This window comes from Procambarus clarkii, chromosome 15 (assembly GCF_040958095.1).
Source record: "Procambarus clarkii isolate CNS0578487 chromosome 15, FALCON_Pclarkii_2.0, whole genome shotgun sequence".
Classification (NCBI taxonomy): Eukaryota; Metazoa; Arthropoda; class Malacostraca; order Decapoda; family Cambaridae; genus Procambarus; species Procambarus clarkii.
Window position 1 is genome coordinate 4,025,556 of NC_091164.1, and position 22,729 is coordinate 4,048,284.

A 22,729-nucleotide genomic window follows, 5' to 3' on the forward strand; every position below is an offset into this window, starting at 1 on the left:
ATAGGTACCTGGGAGTTAGTCAGCTGTCACGGGCTGCTTCCTAGTGTGTGTGTGTGTGTGTGTGTGTGTGTGTGTGTGTGTGTGTGTGTGTGTGTGTGTGTGTGTGTGTGTGTGTGTGTGTGTGTGGTGAAAAAAAGTAGTTAGTAAACAGTTGATTGACAGTTGAGAGGCGGGCCGAAAGAGCAAAGCTCAACCCCCGCAAACACAACTAGGTGAATACACACACACACACACACACACATAGCTAGAAAGGCGGGATCCAAGAGTCAATGCTCGATCCTGCAAGCACAAATAGGTGAGTACAAATAGGTGAGTACACACACACACACACACACACACACACACACACACACACACACACACACACACACACACACACACACACACACACACACACACACACATTTGAAAACTTAAGACCAGGAAGAGAAATTAAACATAAAATACTTCACCACTTTTGTGAATAGTTCAATAATCTCATAAGTAATGAGAAGCCACATAAAAAATTTACATATACATAACCAATACTTATTGGTACATAACATAATACATAACCAATTAATACATATACATATACATATACATATACATATGTAACAAATATCACTGCAAATTATACTCCTACTTGGACCTAAATATACATATAAAGCTTATTGTTCTAAAGTTAATAATTTTTAATTTCTAAAAAAGCCACATAAATATCTAGTATAAATAACATAACATAATATATATGTTTCCTAAATTAAATAAACATTTAAATCTCATTATTTTTTGTTCTTTAATAATTAATTGAATTACAAATTTTAGTAAACATATTTGAAGAAGAAAAATAATGTTGATCTGAACTAAGAAAAAAAAAATCCGATTATATACTTAGCAATAATAAGCAAATTGTTAACCTTATTCAATCGCGAGATAAACATGGAATAGTTTACACAAAATTGTAAATCGAGAACAATGGTTATATACTAAGCTATATGATATTGCGTGATATAACAACGCTAAATGTTGCGGGCAATGCAGTGGGATTGAACCTCCCAACACACACGCTACCAGCGAAAAAATCCAACAAATAATTTCAACCAGAGTTCTACTGAACCCACACGGCGTTCGGAAGCTCATGTGAACGAACTCAACCCATCACGTGAGTATACAGTAGCTCTGCTGGTTGTTGTGCTAGTGTTACGGCCCTGGGTTCTTTAGTTGGAAACCAGAGGTCGTAACACTCCTCCCCCCTTCAGAGAGAGAAAAAAATGTGACTACTAAAATAGTAGTCATATTTCTTTTAACGTGTCGTGGGTGGTTCAATCCCACCGTATAGCTCCAAAACTGTCTCAATACTTTGCATAAATTTACATATAAATGGAGGACTCATTCCATGCAAATCACGACTAGCAATGCGTGCAATCATTGCATTCATTGTATTCATTGTCTCACGTTAGGAATCATTCTCGTCACGATCTGCTGCCAGATGACTCTTGACTTCACTCGTGTTGTCCTCAGCCAGTGTGTGCCTCTCGCGAACAGTACACTGTACTTGTGAGTTACGCATGAAGATGACAAGGCCTACGAAGAACAGCACTATCAATCCTCCATAGGCTGAAAATGAAAAGGCACAGTATAATCCCAACATGAACAGAGGAAGTACATACCAGCATGACAGGACTTTTGTATACCTTGTCTCAACATACCGACACCATACATGACCCATTCTCCTATTGATGTTTAACTAGTGTCTGAATCTGACTAGCTTTGGAGTTTCTGTACTGATCTTTCAGCAACAGTGAAGGTCTTGGCCTAACTATGGAACTTAATCGCGAGATTATATCAGGTGCTGGTAAATAGCCTCTTTGTATGGTGAAATACTAAGAGATATTATACGGTAGCCCAGAGTAAGATGGTGAATCAGTGCGGAGAAGGAATCTACAAGCGATGGGATGTGATTTCTTCCGATGGGGGACCGCCCATGAAGGTTGTGAAGCTCAGTCAAGCTAACGGTGGCAAAATAATTTTCTCCAAGTTGTACAGACTTCAAATGAATAAGTCTGGATGTATATAGAGGCTTCGGCCTTACACACACGCGGGGTCGACGGTTCGAGCCTCCTAGAGCCCAGGTGAATGAAAACTTTGGATGTTTGTGGGCGTAAAGCAACTCACAGATATTGGTTCTTGTGATTCATTTGTGTTCTATGCTCTAGTGATGCTCAGGGGAGGGAATGATGAGACGAAAGGGCTAAGTCACGTATGGGGAAGGGATATACAGTAAAGAATTTAGGACAGGACGGAGGCATGAATGGAGACTAACCGCTTAGAGCCTTAGATCATTGGGGATCGAACATCGACTTGCAAGAAGACCGTCGCTGTATCAACCCGTCTCAGTGGTTGACCACCATTTCTTCCCTAAATACAAACGGAATTGACCGCATGTGTCTCTTTAACGACCCCCTGGCAACACTGAAGGTTTCATATTGCTTTGAATTACATTCAACTTTTGGACATCTTATGGAAGAACAAGTGAAGGGAACCATCAGAAGAAAGCGCCAAGCCAATACTACTATATAGCACTGAGAAGGGGCCAGGATAAGGATTTGGGATGGGACGGGGGGAAGGAATGGTGCCCAACCACTTGGACGGTCGGGGATTGAACGCCGACCTGCATGAAGCTCTACCGTCGCTCTACCGTCCAGTCTAAGTGTAAGGCTCTTTACCACGAACATAATTGTAACGATATACGACACCAGCCAGCAGTCGAACCTCAGTTCTCTTTGCATCATTTTCTCGTTCTAAAACTAAGTAATGTAGAAGTCAACATGGAATTGCCACTTTCCCTTCAAGACTTGAAACAACTTACTCATATATATATATTTATAGTGTACTGTTGTGTCCTCCTTCTTCTCCTCCTCTGGCTGTACTTCCGTTGGTGTCTGCGAACTTTCTGCAAAGTTCAGGAATTACATTATTGTCACATCATATTCCCAAGTCTAACAATTGAAAAAAAATTACCATGAAGCCTATAGTTATGTGGGTACAAAAAATGGGAATCAATAGTGCTGTAGATATTAAACTGGGGATTACAACTACAACAGATAAAGAACAGATAGTCACGGACAAGGAATATATAGTCACGGCTACTTTAAACTAGAAATAAAACATTTTTACCCCCATCATCCTGGAAATTGATATTGATACCAAAATCATACTGGGGTGATTAAGCCAACTTGTTGTTAAGGAATAGTTTGAGTATATATGTTTAAATGTGACCACCAGAATTTTTGTGCTTGAATGTATTTTAAACCTTTAACATAGGAAACTCTCTCTCCCTCTCCCACTCCCTCTCTCTCTCTCTCTCTCTCTCTCCCCCCCCTCTCTCTCTCCCTCAGTACACATCACCTGTGCAGAAGGCCACGTGCAGGGAGGCGGCTGTGGGGCTGTTGTCGAGCTCGCACCTGTAAGTGCCCTGAAGACCAGCGTGGAAGTCAGAAAAGGGCAGCCCTGAGCAGCCCTTATTGGCCACGTCAGGGGCAACTTTCTCCTCCAGAGTCCCCTGAGCTGTAGATGGTTCATGATTTTACTCATCATTCTTTAATACAGATATTTTAGTAAATTGGAAGCAATGCGGACGAGGAGTCACAATAACGTGAGAGACTATGTTGACCAGACCACACACTAGAAAGTGAAGGGACGACGACCTTTCGGTACGTCCTGGACCATTCTCAAGTCGATTGTGACTTGGGAATCGATTTGAGAATGGTCCAGGACGGACCGGAACGTCGTCGTCCCTTCACTTTCTAGTGTGTGTGGTTTGGTCAACTAAGAAGCAATGGTTTCGTGCGGGTTTCAAGGTCGAAATATTACTTTGTGTATATTTTTGTACTTTAAGGTATAAAATGCAAATAGAGTGCCTTAATTAAACCGGTAAACCGTTAATGCCAAATATGTGTTTTATAGAGGTTATCTTGAGGTTATCTTGAGATGATTTCGGGGCTTAACGTCCTCGCGGCCCTGTCCTCGACCAGGTTTCCTTTTTGTTACACACCCTCAGGAAGCAGCCCGTAGCAGCTGTCTAACTCCCAGGTACCTATTTACTGCTAGGTAACAGGGGCATCAGGGTGAAAGAAACAATTTGCCCATTTGTCTCTGCCTCCACTGGGAATCGAACCTGGAACCTCAGGACTACGAATCCGAAGCGCTGTCCACTCAGCTGTCAGGCGCACTGACATAACAAGTAGTCTGAAACATGATACAAATTATTTAGAAAAAATATTTCTCTGTGCATCTGAATCTTTTCTCGAAACGAAACTTTAGCATCGTTACGTCCTTGGTCATTGCTGCAGCCCGTCCTCATCAGTAAATGCTAAAGGCTCATTCCACACAGCCGCCAAACCCACTGTTTATGAATGAAAAACGCAACCTGTTCTCAGGCTAGGCTCGATAAAGCGGCAGCCGAGACCAAGATGCACACATAAAATTTTATCAAGTTGTGTATTAAAATAATTTTTTCTCTGATATATAACAATATGAATTTATTCATGCATATGAGTTCTATGTATAGTTAGGCGTAGGTTAAGTTAGGTGGTTTTGTTGGTGATAATTATTGTTTGTGGTGCATGGGTGAAGCTGGGATGAGACGGAGGAAAAGAACGGTGCCCAACCACTAGAACCTTCGGGAATCGAACACAGACCTGCAAGAAGTGAGACCTTTTCTGTACCGACTAATCCAAGTAGCCGCAGATAAACATATGTAACAACTTACTACATGATATAGTTGTCTGAGCTTCGGCCTCCCACACTTGGGGTCCAGGGTTCGAGTCTCCTATAGTGCTCAGGTGAAGGAAATGAATAGTTCATTGTAATTGCGCGAGAACAATTACAAAATAACATTTTCAAGTACTGTTCTCCAAATGTACGCCTCACAGAACCTTCTACCGCCAAGACCTTTCAACAAACAAATATTTTAATTTAAATCTAATGGTCTGAAGCTGTTTAAATTTCATTTTAATCCTTTGGATTCTCAGAATATTAGGGGTAATAGCATTATATTTTTGGTAATGACAATTTTTGTTTCACAATTAAATATCTACTTAAGGAGTTATGGAAGATTGTGATCTGAGGGTCACCGTACCTTTACATGCCCTGTTTGAGGAACATTTATAAACTAATTCTTCATTGAAGAAGCAGCGGAAGGCTCTCCCACTCAGCGGCTGTCCCTTATCGCGGATGGCAAGGCAGTACTTGGAGTACTCTTCATCCCAATTCACAACACAGTCGACCTCCGTGTCGTTCCTCACCAGCACCATCGTGATCTCGCTGGCACGACAACACACTAAGACACCTGCGTGGAGGGACAGCAGCCTGAGTGCAAGGGCGAGTTGAGAGGCGGAGAGAGGGAAATGTGACGGGGAAGTGCCAAGCCATCCCGTCTATATAGCATTTGGAAGAGGTCAGGATAAGGATGGGACGGGGGGAAAGGAATAGTGCCCAATCACTTGGACCGTCGTGGATTATGGAATGTGACTCCGTCATGGAATGTGTTATGGTCAACAGTGTGACGTGAGGGACTGTGTGACCTAACGTGACAGAAGAGGGGTAAGATCACTGAAGCTAGCACGAATCTTCTCTATATTAATGATCCAGGACGGACCGAAACGTCGTCGTCCCTTCAACTTCTAGTGTGTGGTCTGGTCAACTTACTTCAGCCACGTTATTGTGACTCATCGCCTGCTTCTCTATGTTATGTTCTTCACTTGACAAGCTGAAAAAGTAACTCTCCAAAGCTCACCTTGAAATGTTATATGGCCTGACACTAAGACCTGCAGTAGGCAGAGGATGTCAACATTTTACCAGGGCAGAATATCCAGCTCACACACCGCTCTCGCCATCACCGACTGCAAAACACACATTTTTTTTAAGCATTCCTCTTTAGTTATGTATTTTTATGCTGATGGATGCCTACTACGTACTTAATTCTCCTCCAGGAAACATGTACCCATTCTCCGGCTGCCTATGAAGATGCTGACATACTCTATCATTACTAAGACACACCCAAAATATTATTTTCTACGTGATTAAGGTGATTTCAGTGATGAAAAAGAGTGTCATGTCAAGACAAACTACAGAGACGCAGATAATGTGAAGTGCAGATTCTTTCAGCGACGATAGTCCTGTGTAGTGTACATGTGAGCTCCGGCACCCGAGCAACGCCGGGTACCAAGGCTAGAACAATAATAATAATTTAGCAATAACAAAAACAAGCAAGTAAACAAGAGAGAAAACAACATACCCGTCAGAACAAGGACACAAACACACTGTGTTTGTCCACTCCTCTCCAGTGTCCGACCCATCTTCTCAGCGCTCCTCGGAGACTCTGACGGATATTTCATATGATTTATTTCCCAAGTTATAACTGCGCATTGTATACGTAATATTTTGACTGTCAGACAAACAGCGTCATTTTTGTTTACACATCAGGATGTTGTCAGATCTGATTTGTCTATCTCAATGAAGATGAAATGTGCATAATTACAGGTGTTTTCGTTGCCTCACAATAATTACAGGTGTTCGTGCCCCACAATAATTACAGGTGTTTTCGTTGCCTCACAATAATTACAGGTGTTTTCGTTGCCTCACAATGATTCGTGATGGCGGTTGTCATGGTAGGGATGTTATTCACGTGTTTTTTCACGGTGATAAAGGTAACACTAGTAATAGTCACCATGGTTGGTAATAGTGGTGATTGTGTGTCAGTGTTATGGCCCACAATCATCACTATGTGACTACTACGGTCACTGCAGCAATGTCACCATTATGTTGTGGTGACATTGATGGGGTTAGCACTGTGATGCATTGGTGGGTATAATGTATAACAACGTATAACAACCTTAATGTATAACAATACCATCCCCCCTAGATGTTTAAACACACACCTCTCACCTTAATGTATAACAATACCATCCCCCCTAGATGTTTAAACACACACCTCTCACCTTAATGTATAACAATACACTTCACCTTAACGTATAACAATGCCCTTCCTCTAAATGTATAAATATACCCTTGTATTATATATAAATAACTCCATAAAGACAGATCTCCATTACTCACTGAGGAATACAAATCAAATCACACTCTCAGTGTGGTAACCGACCTGTGAGATTTATATTTATTTAATTTATATGAATTTATATAGAATTTATATCTACATTAATTTGTATATTTCGATAGCAATTTGTATGATGATAAGTGGACTGTATTTCTGCAATAATCTCACAAATCGATCTACTGCACATTAGGGGGGTTTATCTTGAATTTATATATATGCAGCCAATCAAACTACAGTATTAGACTACATACATTGAAGAGGTTCCTTATCTTATTTGTACAACAGGCTATAACTACAGGCTATAACATATATAACAGGCTATAGTCCACCAGGAATAACTAGGGTGTAGACACCAAATTTTCCTCGTGTAAGGTAGCTTCCATCACCCTGGTAACTGATGCACAAAGCATGCTTCCTCATCTTGAACTGTCAAAAGGGCGCTAGCTATGAAGCCAGAATCTCATTACTACTATCCCCTACACCTGACTTTCCTCCTCAGCTCTCTCTTGCTTATTTAATGCCTGTCCTACCTGTCCTCATCACAATCGACTTGAGAATGGTCCAGGACGGACCGAAACGTCGTCGTCCCTTCAATTTCTAGTGTGTGGTCTGGTCAACATACTTCAGCCACGTTATTGTGACTCATCGCCTGCATATGGATACCACACGTACGCGTCTTACTCTGTTTAATTTCTTTGATGCTCTACCTTCCTTCAAACGGCCTTTTCGCGCCTTTGAATCTTCCCTTCTTGCCGCCAAGCGTCGAAAGAACCAGCTCAGGTTTCTTAAAGACTGTCTTGCTGAGCAAGTTCTCCCTCATTCTTTATCTCACTTTCTCCAGTTCAACACTTCGGGATCTCCTTTCCCTGAACATGCCCGCCTTCTTCTTCAAGAACTTATTCATGCCACCTCCTTGCAAGTTGACGAGGCTTTTCTTGCTGTTCGTCAACAGCAACGCTTTCTGTCCTCTTCTCTTCCCAGTGATCTATGCAATATCATTTTTCCAATTGCATTTGACACTGCTCACGTCTCCTCTTCCCACCACTCCTCCACACTACACAACAAACTTCAACGCCTGATCTCCAACAGTCCTTGGGCCAAATACTCTCTCTCTGACTGTGTTACCAACCTTTCGTCCTACTCTCTTTCTAAGCACCAGCAAGAACTTCTTGGTCTTGGTCTGTCTTTTGCTATTTCCCCTGGCCCACGCTGTGGCATTGATCTCATTAGTTCCTTTGACAGGTTTGTCAATTCTAACTCTAGTACTCTTTCGGACCTGTCTGCCTTTAGAGGGGCCCTTATCCCCGTTCTTGACAGCTTGTTTTCTAAAAATAACCACCTTCCTCGTCGCTTCCAGCTTGCCCTCGCCTCCCTGAAATCTAACAACTCTATTCTTATCCTTCCTTCAGACAAAAGCAATTCGGTGGTTGTCCTTGACCGTGAGGACTACCTCCGAAAAGCAGATGTCTTGCTCTCTGACTCTCACACTTATGCTCCTCTGACTTCTAACCCTTTGGGTCGCCTCAAAACTTCCTTTAACCGCAAACTAAGACAGCTCTCTAGTCTTTGCCCTCCTGACTTTGATCTCATTAAACGTTTCCGTGTCATCTGCCCTTCTCTTCCTTATTTCTATGGTCTTCCTAAGACTCATAAACCTGGTGTTCCTCTTCGTCCTATCATTTCTTCACGGGGCTCTGTCAGCTATCCTCTTGCCTCCTGGCTCGCTAAAACCCTGACACCTTACCTTGGCACTTTTTCCCCTGCCCACCTTCGTCACTCTCAGGACTTCATAGAAAGACTGCGCCTGCAACCCTCTTGTAAAATGCTTAGTCTTGATGTCGACTCTCTGTTCACTAATGTTCCGCTCGATGACGTTCTCTCTTTCCTCAGACAGAAGGCGTCAGAGGGTCTCTTTCCTCTCCCACTTCCCACTGACGTTTTCCTCGATCTCATTAGACTCTGTGTTGAATCTAACTCTTTCTCTTTCAACGGTAAATATTACACTCAAACTTTCGGTGTCGCTATGGGTTCCCCTCTCTCCCCTGTTCTTGCTAATTTATATATGGAATACTTCGAAACTGTTCTTCTTCCTTCTATTGATACTCGTCCCTCTCTCTGGCTTCGCTATGTTGATGACATTTTTGCTTTATGGCCTCATGACCTTAATCTTTTCCAGCCTTTCCTCGCCTCTCTTAACAATCTTGCTCCTTCTATCCATTTCAAAGTTGAGTGGGAATCTAATTCCCTCCTTCCTTTCCTTGATGTTCATGTTCACAGCTCTGTGTCTGGGTTCTCTTTCTCTGTCTACCGTAAACCCATGCATAGTGGCATGTACATTCACTTCTTTTCCTACCATCCTCTTTCTGTTAAGAAAAGTGTCCTCGTCTCTCTCTTCCTCCGCGCTCTACGCATCAGCGACCCTCAGTTTCTTGATTCTGAAATTGCCTTTATCTACAAATCATTCTCTCGCCTTGGTTATCCTTTGCATTTCATCAACTGTGCCCACTCTCAAGCTAAACGAAATTTCTTTCATCCTAAACCTGCTTCCAACACTAGTAGCACTGTACTATGCCTTCCCTTCATATCTGAACTCAAAACTTTTACCAATACCTTTCGTCCTCTTGACATTAAACTCGCCTTTCGACAAACTAACACACTTCGTAGCAATCTAGTTCACACTGCTCCTCCTGCTTCTAATGCTACTGGTGTCTACTCTATTTCCTGTTCATCTTGTCCTCTCCAATACTTTGGCGAAACTGGCCGTACACTGAATGACAGACTTAAAGAACACAAGAGAAGTGTTATGTCTGCAGACACTAACAATGCTCTCTTCTGCCATGTGAGGGATTCTAATCATCCCATTGATTGGTCTTCCTCCAAAATAATCTTTCCTGCCTCTACTCTACACAGACGCCGTCTTGTAGAATCGGCTCTTATTAACAATGTACCCAACATGAACTTGAGTCCTGGCTTTGTTGCTGTGGACTCTTCCCTTTCACAGTATATACTCAAATGCTCTAATCTTTCTAACAAACGTGACTTAACATAAGCTTTCCCCCTTCCATTTCTTTCTTTCTCTTTCCCTTTCTTTCTCTCTTCTCCCTTTTTCTGTTCATTGTCTTCTCCTACGCTCCCTTGCTATCCTCTTCTTATTCCTATTACTATCTCCTTCGGTGGTTATAATAGGAGCTGCCTCGTATGGGCCAATAGGCCTGCTGCAGTTCTCATTACTACTATCCCCTACATCTGACTTTCCTCCTCAGCTCTCTCTTGCTTATTTAATGCCTGTCCTACCTGTCCTCATCACAATCGACTTGAGAATGGTCCAGGACGGACCGAAACGTCGTCGTCCCTTCAATTTCTAGTGTGTGGTCTGGTCAACAAGCCAGAATCCTAATATATGACAGCTATATCAGAGAAAACACTGTATATTGAACCATAAAGACCAAGGCTAATTACCTTTTTTGAGTCGATCATTCGTGTTCTAACCGGTACGCCCTATCTACTGACATTAATGGCCACAAATGTCTAGATAAACGGGTTTCGGAAAGACACCTCCCTTGAGATTGATGACAGCGTGTTGATGATGGCAGATCACTACTCTGATCTTCCATAACACTTCGTCCAAGAGAATTTATAGGAGCCGTAATTCGCTCCAACGACTCTGTGGTCTTAAACAATAACAATGGCTGACCACTGCCTCACAACTGACGCCACTGGCCTACATTGTCCAGATGACAGTACGTGACAGAAGGGTCACATTTACTCTATTTTAATATTGATAATTAAGTTAATTTATATGAGATGTTTTATGATGGTAAAGTCCAAAGACTAATGTATTTAAGAATAATTCCCAGCAGAATAGCTGGTGAATTTATAATAGTATGTGGTAATGATATCCCGTTTTCTATAGACGGAAAATTCCACTACAAGTTACATTTTCTATGGGTAACTTGTTTATACAATGGCAGTAATATTATCTGCCTGCATTGATATTATTAAATGGTGTCGGATTTTCCGACACTCAGACCACGGAAGGGACATCCTCTTTCTGCTTAGATGAAAGCACACAAGAATAACCTTACCTGAGTACATGGCTCCCAACGTCTTCCTAAATATGAACCGCCTCAATTTGAAGACACATATTACAGCAAAAAGCCTTACTTCGACACCACAAGGTCTTACTTCGACACCTCAAGGCCTTACTTCGACGCCTCAAGGCCTTACTTCGACACCTCAAGGCCTTACTTCGACACCTCAAGGTCTTACTTCAACACCTCAAGGCCTTACTTCGACACCTCAAGGCCTTACTTCGACACCACAAAGCCTTACTTCGACACCACAAGGCCTTACTTCGACACCACAAGGCCTTACTTCGACACCACAAAGCCTTACTTCGACACCACAAAGCCTTACTTCGACACCACAAAGCCTTACTTCGACACCACAAAGCCTTACTTCGACACCACAAAGCCTTACATCGACACCACAAAGCCTTACTTCGACACCACAAAGCCTTACTTCGACACCACAAAGCCTTACTTCGACACCACAAAGCCTTACTTCGACACCACAAGGTCTTACTTCGACACCTCAAGGCTTTACTTCGACACAGGACTGAATTAGAAAGGCAGGAGCGGTCTCAATCACAGAAACTGTGTACACATGTCCCTGGAGGGGCAATGAATGTTTAATCAGAGACTGATAAGAGATTAGATCGCCCTATCGGACCGCGCAAACAGGATTATTTATATAACAGACTTAAGGTGCACACAAACATACATTCACACAAACATATAGATATAGATATTCACATACAACACCATCAAGGGCTTAAAATTTACATGAAAGGGAGGAGAGTCGGAGTGTTCAGAGACATGTGAAAAAAAAACAAGAAAATATACCACAGCCTCCGCAGGGTGACAATATGCCTAGAAAAAAATAAATGTAGGACTAGAGAAACTTTTAAACTAAAGACCTTGAGAGAATTTTGGTGCACTTGGTCGGGGTGTTAGTACAGTGTCTTGGCGTTGATATTTAGTCTCTTATACACTCTTTTGTTTGTTTTCATTGCACTAACAAGACTGAAAACAACGAAGAGAAATTAATCAACAAACAATTGATGCAAAGATTGTCTTTCTATGAACCGCTCGTTCACTTGAAGCAGCGAGCCCAACCACTTTAACTGGACGATCGACCGATAATCTCGATTTTGTTGTAGGTCGGAGTGCTGATACGATAGTAGTAGTAGGCATCCATCAGTCTCAGTAGACTATGGAGTTGCGCACCGGTGTCGGCCTGGCCTGGAGTGGCCTCACCAGGGAGCAAAGCCAGGGTAGGTTGATATGGAGGAGAAGCTGTTACCCAGGCAGCAGGTCCTCCCTCTCCACAGCGCCGAAAGTCCCCAATGGAAAGGCGAACGCCAATACGATTGGGGACGATAACTCATCTGATAACGCTGATAAATGCTTTATCAGTAGAAATCTATGTTTCACTCCATGACGGACAATGATTGGCAGTTAGAAAACGCGTGAGACATGTAGAGGACCGCCACCGGGATCTGTAACGTGAATTTGACGATTGTCTGGATCTGTGTGTACTCACCTAATTGTGCTTGCGGGGGTTGAGCTCTGGCTCTTTGGTCTCGCCTCTCAACCGTCAATCAACTGGTGTACAGATTCCTGAGCCTATTGGGCTCTATCATATCTACATTTGAAACTGTGTATGGAGTCAGCCTCCACCACATCACTTCCTAATGCATTCCATTTATTAACTACTCTGACACTGAAAAAGTTCTTTCTAACGTCTCTGTGGCTCATTTGGGTACACACAAACGTGTGTGTGTGTGTATCTGTGTGCGAGAGGCTCTCGTGGCAAAATTAACGTGGCTTCAATCCGCGGAGCGCGGTAGCCCTTCACAACGATGGCACGGATGAGAATAGCCCTACTATGTCTGAACACTGTGTTGCTGAATCGTTGCGAGGAGGCGGCCTCGCTGACTATAAGTTCACAACTCCAGACGGCTAGTACGTCGTCGTCGTCGTCAGGCCTGGGAACTGGGATGATGTCTGCTGTAAACTGCATTCCTGGGTCTGACAACGACGGCGACGTCATGGACGTCCCTTACGACCACACCCAGTTCCTCGTCAACATACACAACAACTTCACCTACCTGCAGATCTCCCTAAAAATTGCATCCTGTAGCCGCTACGACATCTACAGAGGCAATTATTTCGTGACGCCCGAAGTCCTTCACCTTAACTCTTCCAAAATGCAGACGGTGATGAGGGTTGCATACACCAGGCAGGAAGACGGAGCACATGCCTACAAACTCTCCCTGGAAAGCATTAACTACTTCGACCAAATCAATACCTCGGTCACGTGTGGAGAGCTGCGCGGCTTTCGCTTCAAGGCGAAGGGCGCCTCGATATGTGACCTCCAGTTGAAGGAGAACAAGCTCGGGGTGCGCGTGGGGACGCTGAAGACACAGCCCAGGGATTCCTCCAAGAACCTTTACGCCCTTCACCGCTGGACCCAGGGCGCCTACGTGATGGCCATCTGCTTCACTCTCACCTCTTACCTCCTCTTCCTGCTGGCTATGAGGATTCTGAGGAGCCACACTCAGTATGAGTTTGTCATCAGTGAAAGGTACATAGCATTTCCCTCATTGTCAGATCAACCTATCTCGAGGAAACACGTAGTTAATATTAACCCTATTTTTTTATATCTCAACTTTTTAATAATGCAACATTAGCTGATATCTAAGGAAAACCGTTGTCACTAATACCAGCAAACATGTGTAAGAGATGGGCTCTGATATCTGGCATATAAACCTTATAGAAAACTCCTGTTATTTTTTAAACAGTCAATTGTGATCTTATGAGGTCTAATATCTGACAGCCTCTACCAGACAGTCCCTCGAGGAGCCCCATCTATTATGTGATGTTATTTATCAGATGCTGACTTCCACGGAGATCTTAAGTCTAAAGATTTTTTTACAGGCACTCTCCAGCTACGGAAGTAACCTTAGAGTAGCACAAGGGTGGGAGCGATGCCTTCCGTGGGAGACACAGCAGAAGGTGGTTCTGGAGACCTGCTGAGAAGAAGGACAGGCCTCTGCGACTTCTCTACTGTGCTGGACATGAAGCCAGACGGACCACCTGGGCGGCTTTACCCTGAGGGGCAGGAAGAGCTACAAGAGCTAGCCGGGCTTCCTGCCCGGCTAGCTCTTGTGGAATCTCCATCCTGCCCGAGAGGAGGTCAGACCAGCCCCTAGGGCATTTCTACCCTTCTGGTGTGAAAACCAAAAAATCCGGTGGAATCACGTCTCTGCTGGTGTGAAAGCCAGGTCCCTGGGGCGCCCCAGGACCCTAGGGCGCCTTCATCCTGCTGCACATCAAAGGGTCTAGGAGCTCTAAGACTGACCCTCTTCAGTAAGGTCTCCATTCCCCTTCAAACACAAAAGTAAAGGCTTACGACGCCACCCAACAGTTTTCCGTCCCCCTTCATTAATAATAAATACAGAGGGTGAGAATGTTTTGTGGACTCCCCCCAACCCATCCTCCTAAAATTCTATGACGTTTTGTAACTATGTCAATGTGTAAGAATAGAGCCCTAGTAATTAACATTTTGTGTACTATGTTTATAGTGCACCAGGCTCTCTAAGGTTCGAATCCTTCACGGGGAAGAGTTCTTTGGTTACAGACAACTTGTGCGTTTATGCAAGTGTGTCGTATATTTGAGGCTCGTGTTTTCTTCAATAGTGACTGATTTGATTAACACTATCGGTAATCTCTTCCCATTGCGAGTGCTGTCAGGTCGTTGGAAAAATAGCACCAGGCTACCAACGATTTTTGTACAGTCTTTGATGGTCAAATGGTTACTGTACTGGATACGCAAGAGTGTTTGATGCACCAGGCTCGAATAAGGTTCGAATCCTTCAGGGAGAAGAGTGAAGGATTACTATTACCACCACCAGGCCACAACGACTTCCAATTCTTTTAACAGTCGTTGTGGCCTGGTGAAAGTAGTGCACACGCCAAGAGGGCATAGAGCCTCTGGCTGTCTGGGTTCGAATCCTTCAGGGGTGAGGAGTTTTATGTTGTGTATATATATATATATATATACATATATATATATATATATATATATATATATATATATATATATATATATATATATATATATATATATATATATGTCGTACCTAGTAGCCAGAACTCACTTCTCAGCCTACTATGCAAGGCCCGATTTGCCTAATAAGCCAAGTTTCCCTGAATCAATATATTTTCTCTAATTTTTTTCTTATGAAATGATAAAGCTACCCATTTCATTATGTATGAGGTCATTTTTTTTTATTGGAGTTAAAATTAACGTAGATATATGACCGAACCTAACCAACCCTACCTAACCTATCTTTATAGGTTAGGTTAGGTAGCCGAAAAAGTTAGGTTAGGTTAGGTTAGGTTAGGTAGGTTAGGTAGACGAAAAACAATTAATTCATGAAAACTTGGCTTATTAGGCAAATCGGGCCTTGCATAGTAGGCTGAGAAGTGCGTTCTGGCTATTAGGTACGACATATATATATATATATATATATATATATATATATATATATATATATATATATATATATATATATATATATATATATAAGAAAGAATGTCTGCTCAACCCGTCCTTTTACAAATCACATCGCTCGTCGCTCGTATGCGCTACCGCCAAAAAAAGGTCGTAATTTGAAAATTATAAATAACTGAAAATATATTTTTGATTTTTTTGTTACCAAGACAGCAAGTTAAAGATCCTCAGGTAGGTTCGGAGGGCAGGACGTTCTCCTAAGGTTTCAAAACGTCATGAAAACTGTTATTTGAAAGTTTCCTTTCCTAACAGGCTAAGCCAGAGGACCCAAAACAGAAAACGAGACAATACGTCACTTTCGTGAGCCGATTTAAATTATATCCTTTTTTTTTAGCCTGAGTGCGCATACAAGCGAAAAGCGACGTAATTTGTAAAAGGATGTTTTGGTCTGTTTGTCTGCCCAAGGTTGGTCCTATTACGAAGTGTAAAATTAAATTATGTGTGTCCCTGTGTGTATTCCCGTAATATATAATTAATGTGTAAATTAGCAGTCCTCATGGCATAGTGGCAACACACTCACCAGGCGTTTCGCGAGCGCATTGGCCTGGGTTCGTATCCTAGCCGGGGAGGATTTACTGGGCTAAATTTACAATTTTTAACTGGATTTACAACCTTTAACTGTAACCTCTGTTTACCCAACAGTAAAATGGGTACCTGGTTGTTAAACGATTTGCCAGGTCGTATTTTGGGGAAAAAATTATGATACAGGACCTATCCGAAACATTATGCGTGCTAGTGGCTGTACAACAATGTAACAACTCTTACATATATATGAATTTATAAATAAATATATTATTAGAGCTCCACCCCCCACTCCACGAACACAAAATAAATGAAACATGGCTGGCCGAGCCCCTAGATTTATTCACGTGAGCGTTCTTGATGGAAAATGAGTACACACATGCAAATGTTGGTAGACGTGTTTACATTGAGAATGCTAAGGTTTCAGAAGCGTTTATTGTGTTGTGTTGTAGATAGTGGAGCGGCGACTAAACAGAGGCGTGTTTTAGAGGGAGACTTGCCGCACTGTGGGGCGGGATGTTGTGTCTATGGCGTCAGCTGATCCTTGGTGCTGCGGCGAGGCAGTTGTTTTCTGTGTTTGGCTGCTGGTGGCGCCAGGTATAAATGTGGCGCGGGTCAAATGCGTCCCAATTTGTTGGTCGACTGGAAATATTTAGCCAGTGCTTTGTCTATTTGATGTTTTTACTGTCTTTATGTCAATTTGAACTGTCTTTATGTCAATACCCCAATATTATTGCCCCACGCGTACTACAACATGTCGAGCCGTCCTGCGATTCTTTAATGAAGGCTGCTTCTGGGTGGGAGGGAGGGAATTGTCAGGGGGAAAGCGCCAAGTCATTGCGACTATGCAGCACTGGGAAGGGGTCGGGATAAGGATATGGGATGGGACGAGGGGAAGGATTGGTGTCTAACTATTTGGACGGTCGGGGATTCAAGGCAGACCTGCATGAAGCGAGACCGCCACTCTACCGTCCAGCCCCAAGTAGTTGGAAGGCTTCTGGGATTGAACCCAATTCATAGCCACACACATCAAATTAAATTTAGCGTGAGAACTCGTGATTTACCCTTACTATTGCACTTGACATTCAAGGAACTTAACGTCCTAGTGGATAAGGATTTCAACTTGGCTAGAACCTTGGCGGTTGCTCTCGCCCATCTATGAATGCAGTTTAAGTACAAGCTGCTCTTGCGCAGTCCTTTTTTGCCTGAGTTCAACCTCTGAAGGTAAATACATAGACTCAAAATCTCACAACATGTTGTAGGCCGTAGTGTGGTCTGAATATGTCTGATGTTTGAGTGAAATACTTTATTTTATGGTCGGTTAGTGCGAATTACTCAACCTGGGACCTATAACCTCATTACCTATAACCTATAACTATATATATATATATATATATATATATATATATATAAATATATATATATATATATATATATATATATATATATATATATATATATATATATATATATATATATATATATATATATATATATAACTATAGGGACCTATAACCGAATTACTCAACCTATAACCTGTTGTGTAACACGGCACAGACCTGTACGTTACTTGATATGTTGTCATGCAGGTATATCAGTCTGATTATGAATTAGACTGTGTGTGATACCCATGCAGGTATCACACACAGTCTAATACCTGTTGGGTAAACCTTCCCAGGTGTGTCCCTTGTGACACACATCACATCAATGCGTTGATGATGTAACTGTGACAGACATTTCCTGATTGTTATTTATGATAACTGCATTAAACTTAAGGATTGAGTCATATCCTTTAATCTGTTACTCAGTGATATGAAAATATAATGGTATATATATATATATATATATATATATATATATATATATATATATATAACTGAAAACTCACACCCCAGAAGTCTGGGGTGTGAGTCTGGGTGTGTGAGTCTGGGGTGTGAGAAACTCACTGAGTTTCAGTTGCATATTGTCCTGGGGACCATTCAGGCTTGTTCGCATATATATATATATATATATATATATATATATATATATATATATATATATATATATATATATATATATATATGCATATATATATATATATATATATATATATATATATATATATATATATATATATATAAATATATATATATATATATATATATATATATATATATATATATATATATATATATATATATATATATATATATGTCGTACCTAGTAGCCAGAACGCACTTCTCAGCCTACTATGCAAGGCCCGATTTGCCTAATAAGCCAAGTTTTCCTGAATTAATATATTTTCCCTAATTTTTTTCTTATGAAATGATAAAGCTACCCATTTCATTATGTATGAGGTCATATTTTTTTATTGGAGTTAAAATTAACGTAGATATTTGACCGAAACTAACCAACCCTACCTAACCTAACCTAACCTATCTTTATAGGTTAGGTTAGGTTAGGTAACCGAAAAAGTTAGGTTAGGTTAGGTTAGGTAGGTTAGGTAATCGAAAAAACATTAATTCATGAAAACTTGGCTTATTAGGCAAATCGGGCATTGCATAGTAGGCTGAGAAGTGCGTTCTGGCTACTAGGTACGACATATATATATATATATATATATATATATATATATATATATATATATATATATATATATATATATATATATATATATATATATATATATATATATGTCGTACCTAGTAGCCAGAACTCTCTTCTCAGCCTACTATGCAAGGCCCGATTTGCCTAATAAGCCAAGTTTTCAGGAATTAATTGTTTTTCGACTACCTAACCTACCTAACCTAACCTAACCTAACTTTTTCGACTACCTAACCAAACCTAACCTATAAAGATAGGTTAGGTTAGGTTAGGTAGGGTTGGTTAGTTTCGGTCAAATATCTACGTTAATTTTAACTCCAATAAAAAAATATGACCTCATACATAATGAAATGGGTAGCTTTATCATTTCATAAGAAAAAAATTAGGGAAAATATATTAATTCAGGAAAACTTGGCTTATTAGGCAAATCGGGCCTTGCATAGTAGGCTGAGAAGTGCGTTCTGGCTACTAGGTACGACATATATATATATATATATATATATATATATATATATATATATATATATATATATATATATATATATATATATATATATATATATTTATATATATATATATATATATATATATATATATATATATATATATATATATGTCGTACCTAGTAGCCAGAACTCTCTTCTCAGCCTACTATGCAAGGCCCGATTTGCCTAATAAGCCAAGTTTTCAGGAATTAATTGTTTTTCGACTACCTAACCTACCTAACCTAACCTAACCTAACTTTTTCGACTACCTAACCTAACCTAACCTATAAAGATAGGTTAGGTTAGGTTAGGTAGGGTTGGTTAGGTTCGGTAATATATCTACGTTGATTTTAACTAAAATAAAAAAAAATTGACCTCATACATAATGAAATGGGTAGCTTTATCTTTTCATAAGAAAAAAATTAGAGAAAATATATTAATTCAGGAAAACTTGGCTTATTAGGCAAATTTGGCCTTGCATAGTAGGCTGACAAGTGCGTTCTGGCTATTAGGTACGACATATATATATATATATATATATATATATATATATGTATATATATATATATATATATATATATATATATATATATATATATATATATATATATATATATATATATATATATATAAAATCAGTGTTTTATGTATTATATTTAAATATATAAAACACATTTATATAAAATATCGGTGTTATGACTGTTATTATTTAATAATAATAGCATTAATCAGAGGATATTAAGAGTGGTGGCTGTAAACACGACGTGTCGTGCACTTATGGGATACCACTAGTGTCTAGATAATGTATCAGCTGACCTTCCTTGGAGGACACTCACAGATAAGATTTTATGATATATATACATATATTTTTCGGTAGGAGTGCGTGTGCATTTGTGTGTTCTTATCTACTTGTGCTCATTTAGTTCTCTTTGCATCGCAATAACTTCCTGAGGTTATTGGGATCTATTTTATGTATATGTGAAACTTTGTGGAGTCTGGTTCTTGGTGCATTCTATTTCTTAACTTGTCTGAAATTAACGAATTCTTTTTAAGGAGCTGATGTGTGTGTGTTTATTATTTGTGTCTGATGAATTGAGCTGTTAACCCTTGGCCCCACATCACTCTAATTGAATGTACTCTCTCTCTCTCTCTCTCTCTCTCTCTCTCTCTCTCTCTCTCTCTCTCTCTCTCTCTCTCTCTCTCTCTCTCTCTCTCTCTCTCTCTCTCTCTCTCTCTCTCTCTCTCTCTCCCTCTATTTCTCTCTCTCTCTTTCACACACACACACACATACCTCTCCAAGATGGAGCCCACAGCAGCTGTCTAAGTCTCAGGTATTTATATAATGCTATGTGGAGAGAGGCCATTTGTTTCTGCCTCATCCAGGAATCGAACTCGAGCTTGTGGATTGAAAGAAACTCTGCCCATTTGTTTTTGCCTCTGCCGGTGATCGAACCCGGGTTCTCTTAATTTATTAATAGAACCTTGTCTGTGAATGTGTACATTAACAGGATACTTTTCAATACCTTAATTGGCATTAATGAAGAAATTTTTACTGATTCTGTAAACTTTAATTTATCTTAAACAATTCTTTAATTTATCTTAAACAATACTTGTGGTTATTAGCCTCTATTGTTGTTCATCGGAATTTTTATATTTTTTTTATAATTTGTTAATGTTATAATAAGCGTCGTGAAATGGCTTAAGAGTTTGTTAAAATGTACTTATAATCATGACTTTACTTATCCAGGTTTTACCTAAAACTTATCATTTCTTTTCCTTTGCAATTCTCATCATTATTATTGTTAATACTTTTATTATATTAATTTGATTTTTTTGTCATTAATGATATAAGTAGTTCCCAGTATATCATTATGATGTTTGTCATTAATGATATAATTAGTTTCCGGTATCAGATTTCCACTAACTCTGTTTACGTGCATTAATACAACGATATGTATGTTATCCACTAAATCTAGGTCTATGTGTATTAATACAACATTATGTATAGTCCCTACAAACTAGGCCTACCTAAGGCAGCTGTCGCTCACATAAACTATGTATTGTCCTCCTGATCATTATAAATATAATAATTTTTTATATTTTGTGTAATGTATAACTGTACATATAAAAACATTTAATAATAAACAATCAAGTTATATTGTATATAATTATATAATAAAATTATACAATTCCTACACCAGACTCTTAATCTAACGTGTATATATATATATATATAAATATATATATATATATATATATATATATATATATATATATATATATATATATATATATATATATATATATATATATATATATATATATATATATATATGTCGTACCTAGTAGCCAGAACTCACTTCTCAGCCTACTATTCAAGGCCCGATTTGCCTAATAAGCCAAGTTTTCCTGAATTAATATATTTACTATAATTTTTTTCTTATGAAATGATAAAGCAACCCTTTTCTCTATGTATGAGGTCAATTTTTTTTATTGGAGTTAAAATTAACGTAGATATATGACCGAACCTAACCAACCCTACCTAACCTAACCTAACCTATATTTATAGGTAAGGTTAGGTTAGGTAGCCAAAAAAAGCTAGGTTAGGTTAGGTTAGGTAGGTTAGGTAGACGAAAAAACATTAATTCATGAAAACTTGGCTTATTAGGCAAATCGGGCCTTGAATAGTAGGCTGAGAAGTGCGTTCTGGCTATTAGGTACGACATATATATATATATATATATATATATATATATATATATATATATATATATATATATATATATATATATATATATATATATATATTATATATTATTGTATATTAATGTAAAATACATAATAAATAAAGTAATACTGAATAATTGTACTTCCATGTAAGAGCATTAAATAATAAAATAGATCATGACTAAAGATAAATAAATACATTGATCTCAATCAACGCTAATCCACCACATGTAAACATAGAAAGGCCTCGTGTCTTAGAACCTTTGGTCACTCTGGTGTTCTTCATCCGAGACTGAAGAACAGATAATTCTTCCTTGAAATGGAAAAATTACAAAGAGGGAGCGATAGATATAGTAAACAAAGCGTGTGTGAATGGAAATCATAAATGGAGAGATTAAAGACGAAAAAAAGAGGTAATACACAGAGTAAACAGATAATCTACTCATGGCAGAAAGGGAGGAATTAAGGAACAGGAAAATAAAAGATTGCAGATGATATACAATATATTGGGATACTGTATTACGAAGATACAACCCTTAATAGGAAACAATTTAGTTATCCTTCTAAATTGAGCATGATCACAGAGAATAACACAGAAAACGTCTCGAGATTACCGAAAGAAATGATGAATTTCAAACGCTATTTATAGAGAAAAACGAGTAATGGAAAT

The 22,729-nt window shown here is 39.7% G+C and overlaps 2 protein-coding genes across 9 annotated transcripts; one reads left to right on the forward strand and one right to left on the reverse strand.

Moving 5' to 3' along the window:
* Positions 1–582: 582 nt before the first annotated feature.
* LOC123759058 (uncharacterized) lies at positions 583–13,094 on the reverse strand. Of its 8 annotated transcripts, XM_069324898.1 has the most exons (7): positions 12,935–13,094; positions 12,464–12,689; positions 6,281–6,364; positions 5,123–5,332; positions 3,391–3,549; positions 2,852–2,935; positions 584–1,599 (listed from the first exon to the last, which is right to left on the reverse strand). In XM_069324898.1, exons 2-7 carry the CDS (start codon positions 12,546–12,548, stop codon positions 1,439–1,441), a joined length of 783 nt encoding a protein of 260 aa, XP_069180999.1. In that variant the 5' UTR covers positions 12,549–12,689; positions 12,935–13,094; the 3' UTR covers positions 584–1,438. The 8 variants fall into 8 exon arrangements, with proteins under 8 accessions (XP_045599801.1, XP_045599807.1, XP_069180999.1 ...); XM_045743845.2 differs by lacking the exons at positions 12,464–12,689; positions 12,935–13,094 and adding an exon at positions 11,185–11,324 and having other exon boundaries at positions 583–1,599; XM_045743848.2 differs by lacking the exons at positions 12,464–12,689; positions 12,935–13,094 and adding an exon at positions 12,078–12,455.
* Positions 12,693–15,218, forward strand: LOC123759056 (uncharacterized). Its single transcript, XM_045743844.2, has 2 exons — positions 12,693–13,747; positions 14,101–15,218. Exons 1-2 carry the CDS (start codon positions 13,023–13,025, stop codon positions 14,132–14,134), a joined length of 759 nt encoding a protein of 252 aa, XP_045599800.1. The 5' UTR covers positions 12,693–13,022; the 3' UTR covers positions 14,135–15,218.
* Positions 15,219–22,729: the final 7,511 nt, after the last annotated feature.